At 31.5% G+C, this 20,166-nt stretch overlaps 1 protein-coding gene across 1 annotated transcript; it reads left to right on the top strand.

Moving 5' to 3' along the window:
- The first annotated feature begins 12,381 nt into the window (after positions 1-12,381).
- On the top strand, positions 12,382-15,919 carry LOC113000424 (uncharacterized). The gene is made up of 3 exons (XM_026127061.1): positions 12,382-12,499; positions 13,739-15,260; positions 15,346-15,919. Exons 1-3 carry the CDS (start codon positions 12,382-12,384, stop codon positions 15,917-15,919), a joined length of 2,214 nt encoding a protein of 737 aa, XP_025982846.1.
- Positions 15,920-20,166: the final 4,247 nt, after the last annotated feature.

The following is a 20,166-nucleotide window of genomic DNA, read 5'->3' as shown; positions in this document are numbered from 1 at the left end:
ATTTGTTAAAAAAAAATTATAATAAAAACATTCTTTAAAGCATAAATAATTTAATATTTTTAAAAACTACAATGGTTTGAAATACCTCAAATGTTATAAATAAGATTGAATCCTTATAAGGTACAATATTATCAAATATGAGCATCTAATGAACCCTAGAAATATAACAAAATCAACTAAAAGAAAACTAAGTCTTCAAGTATCATGTGTTTCAATTGTTTCTTCCTCATGCTCTGAAAACAACACTTCTAATGAGATATAATCTCAGTGAATAAAACAAATTCTAAAAGAAGTTCGCAAACAGTGTTGTTCTCAAATGGCGCGGTAATCGAAAAAACTCAACCATAATACCCGTAGTGAATCAAAAAGAAAATATCATAAATATATATAACAATAAAGTCAAACTAATGCAACCACAGTTTATTCACATAACATTCTCAATAAAGAAAATATTTCAATAAGTGACATTAACATCTCAAGCATTCAACTCTATCACATACATGACTCAGTGATTCCTAGAATCACTACACTTAACTCTTTGGTTCCCTGAACCAACTTGGATCCTGGGTCCACTGTGAATTATGATTGAATAAGGTCTATGAGCCCATTTTCATGCAATGGTGTTCCATTGTCTTCTCCATCCCGGATAGAGGTATCTAATATATCATCCGAAATGTAGATATTTTCAATAAATAGATATCCCATCTGAGACATATATATTTTCAGCAATATGATATTTCATCCCGAATGATAATATCTCTCATCCTATTTCCAGAATAGAATGTATACCTTCATTTATTTCGATAAGGTAATGAATGACTCTTGCAATAATAAAGAAATATGTAATCTCTTATATCTATCGATTTAATTCTCAAGCAGTGAGCCTCAATAACAATCTTCATGTTGATACCTTGACATTATTACAATATGACAATTATCAATTAATAACAAAACACAATATCACACATGTATATAAATAAGAATATATATATATATATATATATATATATATATATATAATTAAAGAATATTTATTATGTAAAATCAATACTCAACAGTGGGACCTAGACTTAGTAATTAACAAATGGATTCATGACATATATACATATAATGAATTCAAGATATATCTATATACAAGTAATGTATATATTAGACACAAACATGAATGACAAAGCCTTTCAATCAATTTCACGCAAGATCTTACAATAATAATCCAATATCTAATTTTTTGTAACCACACAAGGATCAATTCACACAAGAATCAATGTTTCAATTATCAATTTATAACTGCTAAATTCAAGAAGACGCTTTCCCAAAAATTTATACCGTGGAAGTTTAGAAAAATGTTATTTTACTCACCTCTTGAAGACCTCCCTAAGCTTCTAGATGTTCCTACAACATATCTCTATAGTCACACCATATTCTCTTCCTATGCGTCATATTGTTTCTAAGTTTTTTTTCTCTTTTTCTCTCTCATCTTTCTTTTGTTAACCTCCTCTAATTCTTCTAACCTTTATCTATTTATTTATTTATAATATATAAAAGTTGAGCTCCTCATTATTAGTAAAATTGATGATTTGGAGGAAGGAGGGCATTATCCTTTTGTGTCTATCACTTGTGTTTTTCTTCTTCCTTCTTCAATGTTACTCACAACATAACAAAACTCTATACCAAAAGAGTAAATAAATTATCCTTACTTTATCATTAATTATAATTTTTTTAAAATAATAATTTTGTACAATTCATTAATATATATTTCTTTACACAATAAAATGTAATGTAAAATTATATTTTCACATCTCCCTTTTTAACTGGTTATTTTCATAAATGAAGTTATTAAAGTTACTTTATGGACAAACATAGCCTCAAAATTTGAAAAGGCAATCAACATCCAAGAAGGCTCAAAGATCATTACAATCACTTCTATGATGGTTAAGAAATTTAGAGGTTTGATTACTTTCACACATTTAAAATTATTAACAAAATTTATATTCTATACTTTATATATCTTACTACTGTATCTCTTTTCTTTTCTTTATATACATAGATAATTTAGCAAAAAAAATGAATAACTAGATAAATGGATGGTTAAATTGTACTTAATGTTTACATTAAACGATTGTGATATGTCATTTCACTAAGGAAATTGAAATTATTCTTCTAAATTTAATTTTTATATTAAGTTTTAAATATATATATATATATATATATATATATATATATATATATATATATAATCTTTAAATAAAATTTAAATAAAAATTGATCCATAATTTTCTATCTCTTTATTTTTATATTAGCATGTTTATTTAATTAGATAGTTATTTATTTGAGATGTTTCTTTACTATCTTAAGTATTATTTTCAATTCAACTTATTTAATAAATAAATAATTTTAATTCAATTAAGTCTATATCATACTTTTTGCTTACAATAATTTTTTTTTATATTTTATTTACTATAATAATTTTAATTTACTAAAAATTATATTTTAATAATTATTTTTCAGATGAGTATTTAATCAACTCAACTTCAAGTATAAAGATCTATATCAATTTAGACCATCCTGATTTTGCAAAGTTCACGTAAAATGAACTTCTTTATTTTATTTTATTTTATTATACACATTTTGTAACATTCAACAAATAAAATCATTAGTTTATTCTAATTCTTTGATTGATATAGTGAAAAAATTATAAATTTTATTCTAAATAACTACTTTGTAGAAAAAAATGGAGCAACATCAAATAAAGGAACAAACTTCTCCAAGTTCTGTCAACATTGATCTTGACAAGAGAATGTTAAAAAATAGAAGATCTTTGCAATATATAATGTCCATGGGATGAGTATTAGAATCCCAGGTATGCTAACCTACCATGACCTTCATATTCATAATATTCAATAATACATATTTTTTCTTAATTTTAACATATATAAAATAATAGGATAATGTGTTCACAATTCATGCAAAAATCAATGAGATCGACGGTACATTTTGTTGAAATTATGTTGCATATGAGAGATGGCAAAAGAAAGTTACAAAGGAGGGAAATCAATACTCTTGTAGAGAATGCAAACAGCCATCCAAGTACCCAACAATAAGGTTTAATATTTGTATATAATGAATTATTTTTTAAAACATAATTATAAATATTACAATTTTTAAATTTTTTTGTTAGGTTCAAGATACAATTGAAAGTATCTGATGACACCATTATAGCAACATTCACAATATTCGATCGAGATGCACAACAAATTCTAGACACAAGATGCAAATAAGACTGACATACCCCCAATATTGTATACACTTTGAACACACTTTTAATTTTGAAATCAAACTCACAACTTGATCCTCTCCTCAAAGAAATTAAATAGGTAACCATATTTATAATTATTAACATTTTTACTTATTGTACAAAATATTAATAGTTTCGTCCACTAATTAATATTTTAATTAAAAAAAAGGAGTCCACTTCATCACAACAAATATCATCAAATGGGTGAGATGAATTAATTATAAGTCAAAGGCCAAAGCTATATGCATCCAACAAGTCAAACGGCGCATCTTCATCATCTCAGGAAGAAGTTTATCAAATCTCACAAAATTCATTAAGAAAAAAGGCGAATAAACAAACAGTCACAAGTCAAAGTCCAAAGCTACAACTATCCAAGAAGTCAAAAGATGAATCTTCATCATCAAAAGAAGAAGAAAGTCCATTAAAAATATGTGAAAAAAAATATGTCATAAGTAAAATCTCAAAGCTACAAGCATCCAAGAAGTCAAAAGATGAATCTTCATCATCAAATGAAGTTTATTCAATCTCAAAAAATTCATTAAGGAGAAAGAAGAATAAAAAAATGTTCTGACATCCTCTGTTGAAGAGTCAATCTTACTTCAAAGTTTAAAAAGGAGCACACCAAAGAAAATAATATTCAACAACAGGTCACCATCAAAAGTAAATAAATACAAAAAGTCTATTTAAATGAATAATTTTTGGTGTTTTATTCGCATCATTTTTATGTGTTTTACCATTATGGTTGACCATTTTTCTTTCATTAAATATATTTATTTTGTTGTTTTATTATGTCAATTTCACCTTATTCTTATATTGTTCTTATAAAATTTATACATAACACTTATCTTTATCTTCACGTTAATCAACTTTAGTTGAGTGGTCAACCTCCAATTTTGAAATATTCCCTTATAAATATATTGATAAATAAAAAATATCTTAATTTATACGTAATTTTTTTATCTCCTTTAACAAAAAATTATATAAAATATCATTGACAATTATATTTTTAAATTTTATTTATCAAATAAATAATTTATTTAAATATTTATGCGGGTATTTGTCTAGTATATACTAATTCCTAAAAACTTATTTCTAGCAACTTAATCATCTAATTATTTGACTAGATCTTATCTTTTTATCTAAGATATAAATAAATCTAATATATTATTTTATCTCTTTTTTTTTGGAATATCTTTATTTTTCCTTATTTATCTTAGATATAAATAGAAGATAAAACAAATATCTTATCTTTTGTTGTTTTATTTAAACTATACATTTACTATTCTTGTCAAATATAAATAATTTTATTTTTGGAATGTTACATTGTCACTCCTCTTCGCTTAATCAAGACACAACATTGTTTAAGCGAGAACCAACATCGCTTGGTGAAAACCAACTTTGCTTAAGTGGGAACATCTTTAGAGGCATCCATGCCTCTGTTACTTCCTTCTCTTAAGTAAGACACAATGCCACTTAAGCGAGTTGACTGCTTAAGCGAGACCAATGTTGCTTAAGTGAGGCTACCTTTAGAGGCACCTATGCCTTTGTCGTTTCACTTGCTTATGCGAGACATAATGTTGCTTAAGGAATACTAAACTTTTGTAGAATCATGAACTTTTGTGGTTGTTCTCTCTCATGCCATCCATGCATTGTTATCAAACTCTCGAGTTAACTTTTAAACTCTTATGATTTTATGAGTCTACGTAGTAAACTCTTTTTTTGGGTAAACTCTAGTAAAGTTGTGAAAACTCACATAAACTCTTGAGTCAGGTATTGAGTCCACGAATTTCAAACCAACTATAATTCTTACCCCCAATAGACCCCATAGCAACAATGTTTTACCAAGACTTAAACAATTTGAAGAAATTAACTCGTTTTTAAAATGTTTTCACTTTAATAACTTATGTTTTATGAATTTATATATAATTTGGTCATTTATGTATTTTGATATTATTTAGTACTAATGTATTGTTACACTTTATTATTGAGATTTGTTATTTGCATTTATTATGTAGTTCAAATGCTAAATTATTGCTAGAGTATTTTGTTAAAAGTATATGTCATTAATAGGTTTTTTTAATATTATTTTAGGTAAATACTCAAATTCGTCTTGAAAGTGTATTTGTTGACATATCAGTCCTTAAAAGATGGAAAACTATTTTTTTTGCTCCTGAATGTGTAAAAATGCCAACATATTAATCTTGTCGTTAGTTTGGTTCGTGAAGTCTAATGTTTCTGCTGACATGACAAGAGAGGACTGGAATGTCATGAGAAAAGATTGTCAATTGGGTAGTTGACTTGGCAGGACCAATTTGCCATTAAAATGTCGATGAACTAATTTTTCATTTTTGTAATTTATTCCCTCCTTTCTCCCCCTATGCTCTTTCTTCCCTTCTTCTTCGCCTTCACCTGGACCACCACCACCCACCATGAAAAGATATTTTTGGTGTCACTTCTCTCTCTTTCTCTCCTTATTTTTCTTTTTCCTTATACAAATCTACATATTTAATTTCCAAATTAGTTCTACAAATTCTACAGTTCCACCATTCGATTTCTTATTTTTATATGTTTTATGAACATGTATTCAAAAAAATAATTTTGGGTGAAGTAAAAGTTTGAAGCCTTTAAGCCTCAACATTTCCTCCATACATTTATGTTCTCAGTGGTTATAATATTGTTGCCCATATGATGAATTTAAAACCCACTGCTCTTCCACCACCACCTGTCCCCAATGGTTCTACTCCATCTGTTGTTAAAACCTGCATATGTAACAAATCCCATACTATCGAAGGATGCAAATTTGGTGACAAGTGCCATTTTGCCCAAGGTGAATGTCAAGTTTACTTCAACTTAAGTGTTCAGCCAATTCACACAACGGATTTTCCACAACAATGAAACGAAGGAATAAGAAGGTAAAAGAAACATAAGAAGAGAAAGAGAGGGAAAGGTCACTGAAAATATTTTTTATGTTGGCCCAAGAGGGAGAAGAAAGAGCATAGGGGGAGAAAGGAGGGAATAAATTTTAAAAATAACAAATTATTTCATCGACGTTTTAATGACAAATTAGTCTTCTGACTCAACTACACAATTGACAATATTTTTTCATGGCATTTAAGTCCCCACTTGCCACATCAATAGAAATGTTAGATTGCACGGACCAAACTAACGTCAAGACTAATATGTCAGCATTTTTACACATTCAGAGACAAAAAAATAGTTTTTCATCTTTCAGGGACTGATATGCCAATGAAATATACTTTTAGGGACAAATTTGAGTATTTACTGTAAAATTCTTAAAGGGTTTCCTAGATTATCAATTATAGGAAACCAACAGGATCTTGAAACCTATGATTCTCCCAAACAACAAATAAAAAGATAATGCGTACCTCTCTCCGCAAGAAGACTTGTACCTTTCTCCATAGGAAGACTTCTCTCTGGTGTACTTTGATTTCCTTGGAAGAGGAGAAAAATAAGATTTCACTTCCTTATACCTTTCTTTTTGTCTCTCTCTACTTTCGTGATGGTTATAGATGAGAGAAAACACTTTTATGTCAGGAAGGGGACCTTATTTCACGTTAGTGGGTATTAACCCCCTTTTATAACCACTACTCCCATCAAGTAGCAGTTAACCCTAGAAACTTCTCCTATTAAGCCCAATTACAATTTAGTCCTTAATTATTAATTATTTATTTATTAGTCCCTACATAAGTCACATGCCTTTCACATGAGACATTAATTCTAACATTCTCCCACTTGGCTCATGTGACATTAATAAACATTATGGACTAAATAAATAAATAGATTAACTAACATAATGCGCATTAAAAAATGACTAAATTGTTCTATACATTGGGTAGATCATAATTTCATGATTAAGGATAGAAACCAATTTGAGTCATGGCGGTTGTACGTCATCTAATCGACATAGTCCCTTCAATGTACTACAAATTAGTCTTCTCCTTAATATGACCATTAGTTAGGAGTACATAATTGGTCCAACATAATGTCTTCATTCAAGACAAAACCTATTAACATTACTCTAACACAAACATGCATGCAAACATAGAGAATAGGTAATGAGAAACATATCATAATTGAGCTCAGAGTGTCACTAAAATCATAAGATAAATTACATTTAATGATCATCAATAACAATAATGCTTATACTTTCAACATGTTCTATATTGTCTTGAGCGGTAATCCCTTGTTCAAAGGACCAACTATCATAAGGTTTGTGCTAATATGTTTTATTGACACTCTTTGTTTCTGAACTTCTTCCTTCACGACAAAGTACTTCAATTCCACATGCTTAGCACCCTTAGAGTACTTGTTGTTCTTACAAAATACTGTTGCAGAGTTATCACAATACATTTTCAGCAACCTAGCAATACTATCGACAATTCCAAGCCTTGAAATAAAGTTCTGCAGCCAATTAGCCTGAATTGTAGCCTCAAAACATACTACAAATTCAGCTTTCAGATGCAACAACTACTGATGCATACAAAATTGCTTTCATTTGTTTCCGTTCCATATCATTTCTAGGACATTGTGCGAGACTAAATTTGTCTCCTTTCTAAATTAGAACAGGTGACATTAACCACCTTTTCATCTTGAATCTCTCTAGTACTTTATTGATATATGCTTTCTGAGATAAGCCTAATAATCCTTGTGATCTATTACGGAATATTTTTATCCCTATCACATAGCTTACCTCACCCATATCTTTCACTTCAAAGTTTCTAGAGAGAAATTTCTTAGTCTCATGAAGAAGACCAAGATCGTTAGCTGCAAGCAAGATATCATCAATATACAGAATTAGAAAATAACCTTACTCCCACTGACCTTCAAATACATACACTGATAAACAGTATTTTCCTTAAATCCAAAGGAAACAATGGTATCATTAAACCTCAAATACCATTGGCGGGAAGCTTGCTTTAAGACTGTATATTGATTTCTTTAATTTGCAGACCATGTGTTCATTTTCTTCAACTGAGAACCCAATTGGTTGGTCCATATAAATATTGTCCTTTAAATCTCCATTAAGAAAGACAATTTTCACATCCATTTGATGTAGCTCCAAGTCAGAATGGGCTACTAAATGCCATGATAATCCTGAAAGAATCTTTTCGTGAGACCGATGAAAACGTCTCTTTATAATCAATGCCATCTTTCTGAGTAAATTCCTTAGCAACAAGTCAAGCCTTGTAACATTCAAGGTTTCCATGAGAGTCACGTTTAGTCTTGAAGACCCACTTACAACCAACTCTCTTGCAACCCTTTGATATTCTACAAGGTCCCAAACACCATTATGTTCCATGAAATATTTCTCTTCTTTCATGGCATTTAACCACTTCTCAGAACTATCACAACTTAAAGCTTATGAAAACAAAACTGGATCATTATTATTAATGCTTAAGTCTATTTCTGTTTCATGTAAGTATACCACAAAGTCATTCGAAATAGCTGGTCTCCTTTCTCTTTGAGACCTCCTTAATGCTACTTCTTGCGGTTCTTCCATAATAGGTTCATTATACATCATGGGTTCATTATTGTGTTGCTCATTTTCATTAATTTTGTAATAACCACTAAAAGGAGCAATCACCTTACTGCTAGAGGCACAGGCTAAAAGGACTTGCACTCTAACTTATTTAACTTCTAGTTCTCACGGAATTGCACTCCCACTGATTTCACTATTTTCAATGAACCTTGCATTTCCAGTTTCGACAATTCTCATACAATGATTAGGACAATAAAACATATACCCCTTTGACTCTTCTGGATAACCAATGAAATATTCACTGATTGTTCCTGCATCCAATTTTCTTTCTTGCGGATTATAAATCCTTATTTCTGCTTGGAAACCCCAAACATGCAGGTGCCTTATACTAGGTGTCCTATTCGTCCACAGTTCAAAAGGTGTCTTTGGAACTGCCTTACTAGGAATCCTATTCAACAAATAAATGGCAGTTTTCAAAGCATACATCCACAAAGATACGGGTATAGTCAAATTGATTAACATACTCCTAACCATGTCCATTAAAGTTCTATTACGCCTTTCTGATACACCATTTTGTTGTGGTGTACCGAGCATTGTGTATTGCGCACAAATGCCACATTTCTGAAGAAGCTTAGCAAATGGACCTTGATGTTACCCGGTTTCATCATATCTTTCGTAATACTCACCACCTCTATCATATCTAATAATTTTCACATTTATGTCTAATTGCCCTTTTACTTCATTCTAGTAAATTTCTAAGGCATCCATTGCCTGAGAAATCTCAGGCAGTAAGTAGACATAACCGTAACGTGAATAATCATCAATAATAGTGATAGAGTATCCTTCCTTTCCGAAAGAACTAACATCAAAAGGTCCACAAATATTAGTATGCACAATTTCAAGAAGCTGAGTGCTTCTTGTAGCTTCTTTCTTTGTATGTTTTGCTTGTTTCCCTTTAATACAACCCACACAAATATTTAAATCTGTAAAATCTAGATAAAGAAGAATTTCATTCTTTATTAATCTTTTCATCCTTTCTCTAGAAATGTGACCTAAACGTTTATACCACAAGAAAGCAGATTGTTCATTCACTAAACTACGTTTAATGTCAACATTATGATGCAGAGTTAAAACAGTTCCAGCATACAAACTGTCTAATTTTAATTTATATAAACCATCACAAGAATACCAGTACCAATGAGATGATTATGCTTAAATAAATTGAAACATCCATTACCAAAATTAAAAGAGTATCCAGTAACATCAAGTTTAGATTATGAAACTAAATTCCTAGATAAACTAGATACATAAAGAGTTTCTAGTAAATCTAAACGATGTCTAGTGTTGAGTTTTAAACAATAAGTCTCAATTGTTTCCACTGGAGCTTTCACTCCATTCCCCATGAAAATAAACTTCTCATTTGGGCTTATGGTTTGGATTGTAAGGAATCTCTGCATAATGTTAGAAACATGAGTCATACATCCATAATTAATCCACCATGTATTATGGGGAACTTCAGTTAAGTTTGATTCAAAACATACATGAGCATTATGCTCACCATTCTTTTCGAACCAAGACTAATGCTTTAGGCAATCCTTCTGGAAATGTCCAGATTTTCTATAAAATTGGCAATTATTGTCCTTTGATACCTTCTTCTGGATTTGCAAAGAGTATTGATTTTTAATGACCCTTTACATTTATCATGTTTCTTCATAAATTTCTTTCCAGCTCCTTGATTCCCTTGGTGGCTTAAATAATAGACCGAGTGACTTCCTTGATTGCCTTGCTTCTTCTTGAACTAACATACTGTGCAATTCATGCACATTCCATTTATCTTTGATGGTATTATAGTTCATTTGGAACGGGCCATACTCGGACAGTAATGATTTTAGAATAAAGTGAATAAGAAAGTTCTCATTCATAGCCATTCCCAAGGTCTTAAGTCTTGTTGCAATGTTTGTCATCTGAATGACATGTTCATACATAGTACGTGAACCATCAAACTTCATGGTGGTCAATGTACTCATTAATGTCCCAGAAACAGACTTATCAGTTGTTTGAGAGTGCTCTCCCACTAACCCCATAAACCTTTTAGCACTTTCAATTTTAGGGAGAGTTGTCTTAATACTGTCTGCAACAGTCATTCTCATCAACATTAGGTCGAGTCTGTTAGATCTTTCCCAAGCTTTATAATGAATGTTCTCTTCATTGCTACTAGTATCAATAATAGTAACAAACTTCTCTTCCAACATAGCAAGATCATGATCCAAAACACCGAGGTGAAATTGACCTTGCTCATTTTAGTAAGAGAAGTTAAGTCCATTAAAATTGGCTCAGCTGATACATAAGAATTCAGTAAATTGAGAACATGTATTACATAATAAAATTCACATAAGTGTTTTGAGACATAAAATACATGTCATACACATGATCCTTTGGGTGATACACCAACACACAACATACAAATATAATGATGCTAATAAAAATTCTTAACATTATTTGGCAATTAAATATGCACCAATTAGTAGTATCTATTTCCTTTGGGCATATAAATAAAACTAATGATACACACAAATCGCCTACAATTATATTCATTAATTATAAGAACAACTAATCAACCTTTGGGCGATCCATAAATGTCTTATAACAATGAATTTCAATTACTCATAAGTCAATAACCATATAATTTAGCATCCATTATTCTATGAGTAATTGAAATAATCATTAATTTGGAATTAAATAATCTTACAAATTTGGCTACTTTGATGACTAACAAATTCAACATATATTTAATTTCAACCAAATATATATGGCATGCACATACTTATTGTTATTAACAATTCATAATCATTCTATTAATTTCATTCCAGACCATAAAATAATATTTGCATTTATTTTTATTTTGCATTCAAACACATTCAAAGGAATATGTAGCATATACATATTTACTGCTACCAATAATTTTAAAACATTCACGTTAATTTAATTATAGAACATAAACTTTCAATCTTTTAATCACGTTTAACAATGACATTGCAAAAAGAAAAGGCAAGTGGGATTGGAAATAGCAAACAAGGGCTGCAAATAGAAATTTGAAAAGCAATCCTTCTTCCCTGCAAACGACGTACATCCAGGCGGCGCTTTTCCAATTGAAAACTTACGTCATAGCTTTCTCCATTATACATAAAAATCTGCAGCTTTAATGGCCTACTTTCTTTCTCCATTAGAAATTAAAACTTGCAAAGATAATCGTTTTTTTTTTAAACCTTGGAATTAAAAGTAACCCTACTTACGCCACGCAGCTTTTCAAAAACATTGAAATTAAAAGTAGGCCTACAGGCATACTGCGACAAGAATATGTGCTTTCTCCATTCCGTTCCAAGACGAAACACAATTTGTAATGCGGCGCAACTTTTCAAATAATCTTTCTCCAAAAAAAAAAATTGGTATTTAACAATAATAAAATATTGCCCATAAAACAATACATGCAGCGGAAAATAAAATTCCTAAATTTCATAATTAGGGTTCATGCATAATTGAGAGAAATTAAATCATTCTTGGAGAATCATAAATTTCATAACACACTATGAAGCACGGACACGCCGCCGAAGTGCCGCGTCCCGCGTCGGAGACGCACCGAACACACAAACGGGTGCGACTCTGGTGCGACGCGGTGTCCATTGCCGCCGCCGTCGCCGGACACGGTTGGATGCAGGAAACGCGTGATCGGACGCGGCCCAACAAGTGGACACGCGCGTCCAAACGCGGCCCAACCAAATATTTTATTATTTATTTAAAAAAGACTTACCTAAAACGAAAATCACATCTTCTCCTTGCCGCAAGCGAACCTCCACGTCTCCGCCTCCGTTTCCCCCTTTGCAGGTAGGCCCTTCTTTCTTTTCTGAGTTTTCTCATGATCTCATCTGCTCCATCGCCTCCATGTTTCTGAGTTTTTTGAGTTTTCTCTCTCGCCTCTATTGTTTCCCCGTTGATGTTTTTGCCTGGTTTTATGGTTTCTAATTTCAATTGATACTTTTGTGCTTTATTGTTTTTGGTTTTATGGTATTCTTTCTCTTTCCATGTGCAGTGGTACCCATTACCCAATGTCATTTGATAGTTACAAGAGAGTTTATTTTTATTATTTTATTTAGATACTTTTTTGTTTTGTTGTGCCATTTGATACATTCAAACGTTTAAAGGTGGTCTCAAGCACGTTACAACAATTATCATATTTTCTAAATAAAAGTTGTGCCATTTGATACATTCAAATGTTTAAAGGTGGCCTTAAGCACGTTACAACAATTATCATATTTTCTAAATAAAATAAATGGGTGGATGTTAACATATTTTTGTAGGATTGAAATTTTACTTTTTCTTCAATTAAAATTTTAAGGGTTTACTTGTGTTTTTATTTTTTATTTACTTTTTAATTATAAAATTGTCACATTAGTTTAAATCTGTTTTTTGGTTTTAAAAAAAATATACATAAAATATTAAAAATAATAAATGAAGATGGAAAATAAAAACACAAATAATAATGGAGCTTTAAAGTACAACACAAAGATTATTATTATACAAGTCCGGGTAGGTGTGGGACATCAATTGAAGTATACTATTTAGTTTCCCCTACCTTAATTTTTATTATTTTATTGTAGCTTGTTAGCAAATAAAAAATAAAGCCTTGAGTTTTGTGATTTTTTTTATTTTCTTATTTATTCTTAAAAAAATTATTTGCTAAAAAAGTATCTAAATTGTTTAAAAATAAAAAATAAAACAAATATAATTTACAAAAACTAAAATTATTTTCAATAGTCCTATTTTGAATAAAATTAAGCTACAACATGGCCTAGACAAGAACAACATTGATTAGAAATTGCTTTTGTTGTTTGTTTTTTACTTAGAAATTGTTTACATTGATTTTTAATTTTTTTAAATTGTTGTAGAGATGAGTGTTTCTAGTCCTAGTCAAGCTAAAGAACATGATCGTACCAAACCTTTATGGACCTATGTTACAAAGATAAAAAGTGTAGGTGGTGGTGGAAATTATGAGATAAAATGCAATATTTGTGATTTTACCTTTAATGGGTCTTACACTAGAGTGAGGGCACACTTGTTGAAGATGACCGGAAAGGGAGTTAGAGTTTGTCAAAAGGTAACAATTGACAGACTTATAGATTTGAAGAAGATAGACAATGAGGCAACATTAAGGGTGGAGAAGTCAAAAACAAAATTTGTATCATTGCCTCCGGTTTCTACTCAACACCAAATGGATACAAACACTCTTGGTGTTGATCCAAAAAAGAGAAAGACATCAGCTGTAGAAAATGCCTTTAATTTGCAAGCTAGAGAGACACTTGATCATGAAATTGCTAGGATGTTTTACTCTTCGGGGCTGCCTTTTCATTTAGCAAGAAATCCTCATTATAGGAAGGCGTTTGCCTATGCCGCCAACAATCAGATCAGTGGTTACCAACCTCCAAGTTATAATAAATTAAGGACAACATTACTTCAAAATGAGAGGAGACATGTGGAGAACTTGTTACAACCAATTAAAAATGCATGGAGCCAGAAGGGTGTGAGCATTGTTAGTGATGGATGGAGTGACCCGCAAAGAAGATCTCTTATTAATTTCATGGCTGTCATAGAGAGTGGACCTATGTTTTTAAAGGCCATCGATTGTTCAAATGAGATCAAAGACAAGGATTTCATTGCCAAACTTATGAGGGAGGTAATTATGGAGGTTGAGCACTCAAATGTTGTGCAAATATTGACGGATAATGCAGCAGTTTGTAAAGCAGCAGGTTTATTAATTGAGGCTGAGTTTCCTTCCATCCATTGGACTCCATGTGTTGTCCACACATTAAATCTTGCTTTGAAGAACATATGTGCAGCCAAGAATACAGAAAAAAACAATGTTATTTATGAAGAATGTTCTTGGATCATCCAAATTGCGGATGATGCAATGTTTGTGAAAAATTTTGTCATGAGTCACTCTATGAGACTATCAATTTTTAATTCATTGAAATTACTATCCATTGCTCCAACAAGATTTGCCTCCATTATTGTAATGCTCAAGAGATTCAAGCAATTGAAGAAAGGACTCCAAGAGATGGTCATTAGTGACCAATGGTCTTCTTATAAGGAAGATGATGTTGCAAAGGCTAAATTTGTGAAAGATACTTTGTTGGATGATAAATGGTGGGATAAGGTTGATTATATTCTTTCTTTCACTAGCCCTATCTATGATGTTCTTAGAAGAACTGATATAGAAGCTTCATCTCTCCATCTAGTATATGAAATGTGGTATTCAATGATTGAAAAGGTGAAGAATGCCATATATCAATATGAGAGAAAGGAGGAGAGTGAAGGATCAACCTTTTATGAGTTAGTACACTCCATATTAATTGACCGTTGGACTAAGAGTAGCACTCCTCTCCATTGTTTAGCTCATTCCTTAAATCCAAGGTAATTAACTCTATACTTTTTTACTTACCTTTTTTTTTAGAATTACATAAATTTTAATCATGTATATATTTCTTTTTAATTATAGATATTATAGTCATGAATGGCTAAGTGAAGATTCTAATCGAGTTCCTCCACATCAAGACTTGGAACTCACTCATGAAAGATTAAAATGCTTCAAGAGGTTCTTTCTTGATGTGGATGTAAGGAGGAAAGTGAATATTGAGTTTGCCAACTTCTCGGATGGAAGAGAAGGTTTTGATGATCATGATTCTTTAAATGATAGAGGTCAACTGGATCCAAAAGCTTGGTGGCTAGTTCATGGCGTTAATGCTCCAATACTTCAAAAGGTTGCCCTTAAGCTACTTGCGCAACCTTGTTCATCTTCATGTTGTGAAAGGAATTGGAGTACATATTCATTCATCCATTCTTTAAAGAGAAACAAGATGGCACCACATAGAGCTGAAGATTTAGTATTTGTTCATAGCAACCTACGATTTCTCTCAAGGAATACTCCACATTATCATCAAGAGGAAACTAAAATGTGGGATGTAGCCGGAGATGATTTTGGATCACTTGATGATTGTGGTATTCTTGAAATTGCTAGTTTGTCTTTAGATGAACCAGAGTTAGAAAGTGTCTTTTTCAATGATGATTGCTAGTTTGTGGAATTCTTGAAGACTTGAAGTGCTAATTCATCATCTTGCTTTATAATTTTTTTTTTGTAAAGAAACAAAGCGTACAAATTGTATAATGAGGTCTCTTAGTATTTTTTTATGACTCATTATCATAGGAAAAGTTCTTTTTAGATGATGATGAATATATAAATCTTGATTTTTAATTTAGATCTTTTATGCATATCACTCATATTTAATTTTATGTAATTTTATTTTATTTAATTTTATGTATATATATAGCCATGTCTGTGTCCTACATTTTGGACATTACAGGTGTCCACGTGTCCGGTATCCATGTCGGTGTCAGTGCTTCATAGATAACACATGCTCTGATATCACATGTAAAATTCTTAAGGGGTTTCCTAGATTATCAATTATAGGAAACCAACAGAGTCTTGATACCTATGATTCTCACAAACAACAAATAAATAGATAATGTGTACCTCTCTCCAAAGGAAGACTTGTATCTTTCTCCATAGGAAGATTTCTCTCTGGTGTACTTTGATTTCCTTGGAAGATGAGAGAAATAAGATTTCACTTCCTTAGACCTTTCTTTTTGCCTCTCTCTACTTTCGTGATGACTATAGGTGAGAGAAAACACTTTTATGTCAAGAAGGGGACCTTATTTCACGTTAGTGGGTATTAACCCCCTTTTATAACCACTACTCCCATCAAGTAGCAGTTAACCCTAGAAACTTCTCCTATTAAGCTCAATTACAATTTAGTCCTTAATTATTAATTATTTATTTATTAGTCCCTACATAAGTCACATGCCTTTCACATGAGACATTAATTCTAACATTTACCCTATTATTTTTTCTATTATGTAAACTCGTAAACTCTTACAACTTTACAAGTCAACTCTATGAGTCAAGTTTATGAAAGCTCTACGAGTTTACGTCAACTCTCGAGTTTAGAAACTTTGCATCCATGGTCTCCCAACCATTTATAAGCACTTAATCAACTGCTGAACACTCATACAACATATTCCAACCCTTAATCATCCATAACCAAGCTCAGTTACTCACAATCATCCCAATCATCAATTCCTAACCTAAGGCTGAAAAATTGAAAAAGGAAAACAACCATTCAAATGGTGGAAAGATAAGGAAAACAACAAGGAACAATAAAAAAGCTTAGGAAGGACAGGGAACACTCACCTAAGCCGGGGCACGAAGAAGAGCTTTAGGCATGGTTTCCAAGTTCCTTCTTCCTTTTTTCCTCTTCTTTCTCTATCTTTAACAACTAATAACCCTAACACATCTCTTTCTATTATCATAATACTTAAGTGCATAAAAGGATTTGGGTGGGCTTAACCCCTTATTGGACTTTAGGCACTCTCTAGGTTGTATTATCTTATGTTTACTAATCCTAATACTAGAGCACCTTACAACAACATTAAACATAATAATAAAAACATTAATATGATATAAGATAACAATATCAACAATAATGCTAAACATAATGTCACAACAATTATAATCATAACAAAATACAATAAAATGTCCACACCAATTATAATACAATAATAATAATATTAACATATAACAATAAATAGACAAAAAGCATGCACGCACGGAAATACTCATACTCACATAACACATGCACATACTTAGAGCATAACCAATAATATATTGTAACAATAATAACAAAAAAATTGATATAACAACAAGGTTATTGTAAGGGTTCTCCTTAATATATATTCCTAGTACTTGAAACTTAGAGTGTTATAGTGTGTTGTTGTGGTTGTGATCACATTAGTGTAAATTCTACAAGGTCAAGAGAGAACTAGGATTTTGAGAGAGAGCAATGGAGCAAAGAAGATGAAATGGGTGGGGGGTTATTATAAAACCATATTACATAAGTTCCTGTTTGAAATGATGTAAAGTAACATATATTACGTTGGTTTAAATAGCAATCAATGTAATATATATCATTTCATGCTGGTTCAAAAAGAATCGTTGTGGTATACTTTATTTTAATTTAAAAAATGTTGCCATGTTGCTTTCTACATTCGTTGGTAAACAACAGATGTAGAAATGATGACATAAAAAGTCTTTCATGTAGTAATGTAGGGTAAATCATAACCGGATCCAACCTATTCTTTGTTCACCCCTAATTTTACTAGCCATTGTTGTATCCTTGCACTATATTTCATTTTTTTTTGTGTCTCTTTGAAAAACTCAAACCTATTAATTCCATTTATATTTTTCATACTACTTTTGTCTATATTTTTCAAACTTATGTCAAAATTATTTTTTTAAGGATTATAAGTAACTATTATTTAATTTATGTAGTATAATGTATAATGATGAAACACAAATTATTCTTGAAATCATAATTACATTAATAGGAAGTAAAAACTCATGCTACTTATATTTCACTTCAACATGATCTTGTCCTAGATAGACTTGTCAATAGAATTGATAGGCATATTATTTGGCATTATTCGTGTAAATTTGTTGGCCCTTTACACCAGCATATCTTGCATGATTATAGAGTTGTAATTGTGTAATTATATCCTTAATTAGTTAGCACAGCTGTAGGTTACCATTTATAGTTTTTTAACAAACTTCAAGGCTAGAAATCAGATTGTATCATATTATTTAAATGAGAATTCTTCAGAGGAGAACACACAGTTTTATCCCAATTTCTCTGAGTTTAACATGGTATCAGTCTAGGTTTTGATCCCAACCTAGTTTTTTTCTTCGTTGCACTCCCAGTCTTCAAGTTCCCAATTTCAATCTCTTGTGTAGTACTTTTCACATCACGATACTATTCATAGTGCGGTTACCGCTCAAGTTTATCTTGGTTATGCTCTTGATTTCTCCAGTTTCTTATTTTTTTCCTCCTGCGATTTTTCTTTGCATCATGTCTACTAAAAAATATGATGTCCTCTTTGTTCGTCTTAATAGAAAGAACTACTCCACCTGGACATTACAGTTCTAGATCTTTGTCAAAGGCAAGGAGCTTTGGGGTCATGTTGACGGAACTGATTCTGCTCCTGACAAAACTACGCACAAGGAGGCACATGACACATGAGAGGTTAAAGATGCACAAGTCATGACTTGGATCATAGGCTCTGTGTAGCCAAATATCATCCTTAATCTTAGACCCTTCACCATGATAGCAAAGATATGGCACTACTTAAAGAAAAATTATAACCAAAACAACACTGCTCGCAGGTTCTAGCTTGAACATGAAATATTTTTCAACAAGATAGTCTCTCAATTTTTTATTTATATTCTCATTTCATGAATCTTTGTGTTGAATATACTGACATTGTCTATAAAGATTTCTCAACTGAAGGACAAACTATAGTCCAAAATGTTCATGACACCACAAAACGAGATCAATTTCTTATGAAATTGAGATCTAATTTTGAGGGCATTCGGACCAACCTAAGAAATAGAGCTATTACCCCTCCTTGGACGAATGCTTAAATGAACTACTTCATGAAGAACAACGTCTCCTCACTCAAATAGACATGGAACACCAGAAATCTGCCTCCCTTCTTGTGGCGTATGTAGTACAAGGCAAACCTCGAGGACGAGACATAAGTGTTGTCCAATGTTTCTACTGCAAAGGCCATGGATATTTTGCTTCCCACTGTCCTAAGAAGTTCTACAATCACTGCACAAAAGGTCACATGATAAAAGAATGTCAAATCAGACCACCACGGAGAAATGCAAAAGCCTTCACTACCATTGTTGGCTCTTCTACTACTCTTGTTTCTAGGGATCAGAATTCGCTTGCTTTTATGCCAACTTTAACCCCTTAAATGGTTCAACAAATTATCGTTTCAACATTTTTAGTTTTGGTTCTTTCAGGTAAAGCTTCTTTACCCCACTCTCATTCGTATTTTGACTCTGGCGCATCTAATCATATGACCAACAATGTTGCTGCCCTTACCAATGTTACAAATTACTCTGGTAATTTGCAAATACACACTGCATATGGAAACAATTTACCTATCACAGTAATTGGTGATATTTCCTCATCTCTTACCAATGTTTATGTTTCTCCTAATCTCACCAGTAACCTTATTTCAGTTGGTCAATTAGTTGATAATGATTGTAGAGTTGAATTCTCAAAATTTGGTTGTCTTGTGCAGGATCAACACTCAAGGAAGATAATCACAAAAAGGCCTAAAGTTGGATGTCTTTTTCCTCTTTATTCATCGTTGTCACAATTTTTTTTTGTCTTTTATTTCTTGTAATTCTACAACTGTT

This window comes from Glycine max, chromosome 19 (assembly GCF_000004515.6).
Source record: "Glycine max cultivar Williams 82 chromosome 19, Glycine_max_v4.0, whole genome shotgun sequence".
NCBI lineage: Eukaryota > Viridiplantae > Streptophyta > Magnoliopsida > Fabales > Fabaceae > Glycine > Glycine max.
This window is presented reverse-complemented; position numbering and strand designations above follow the sequence as displayed.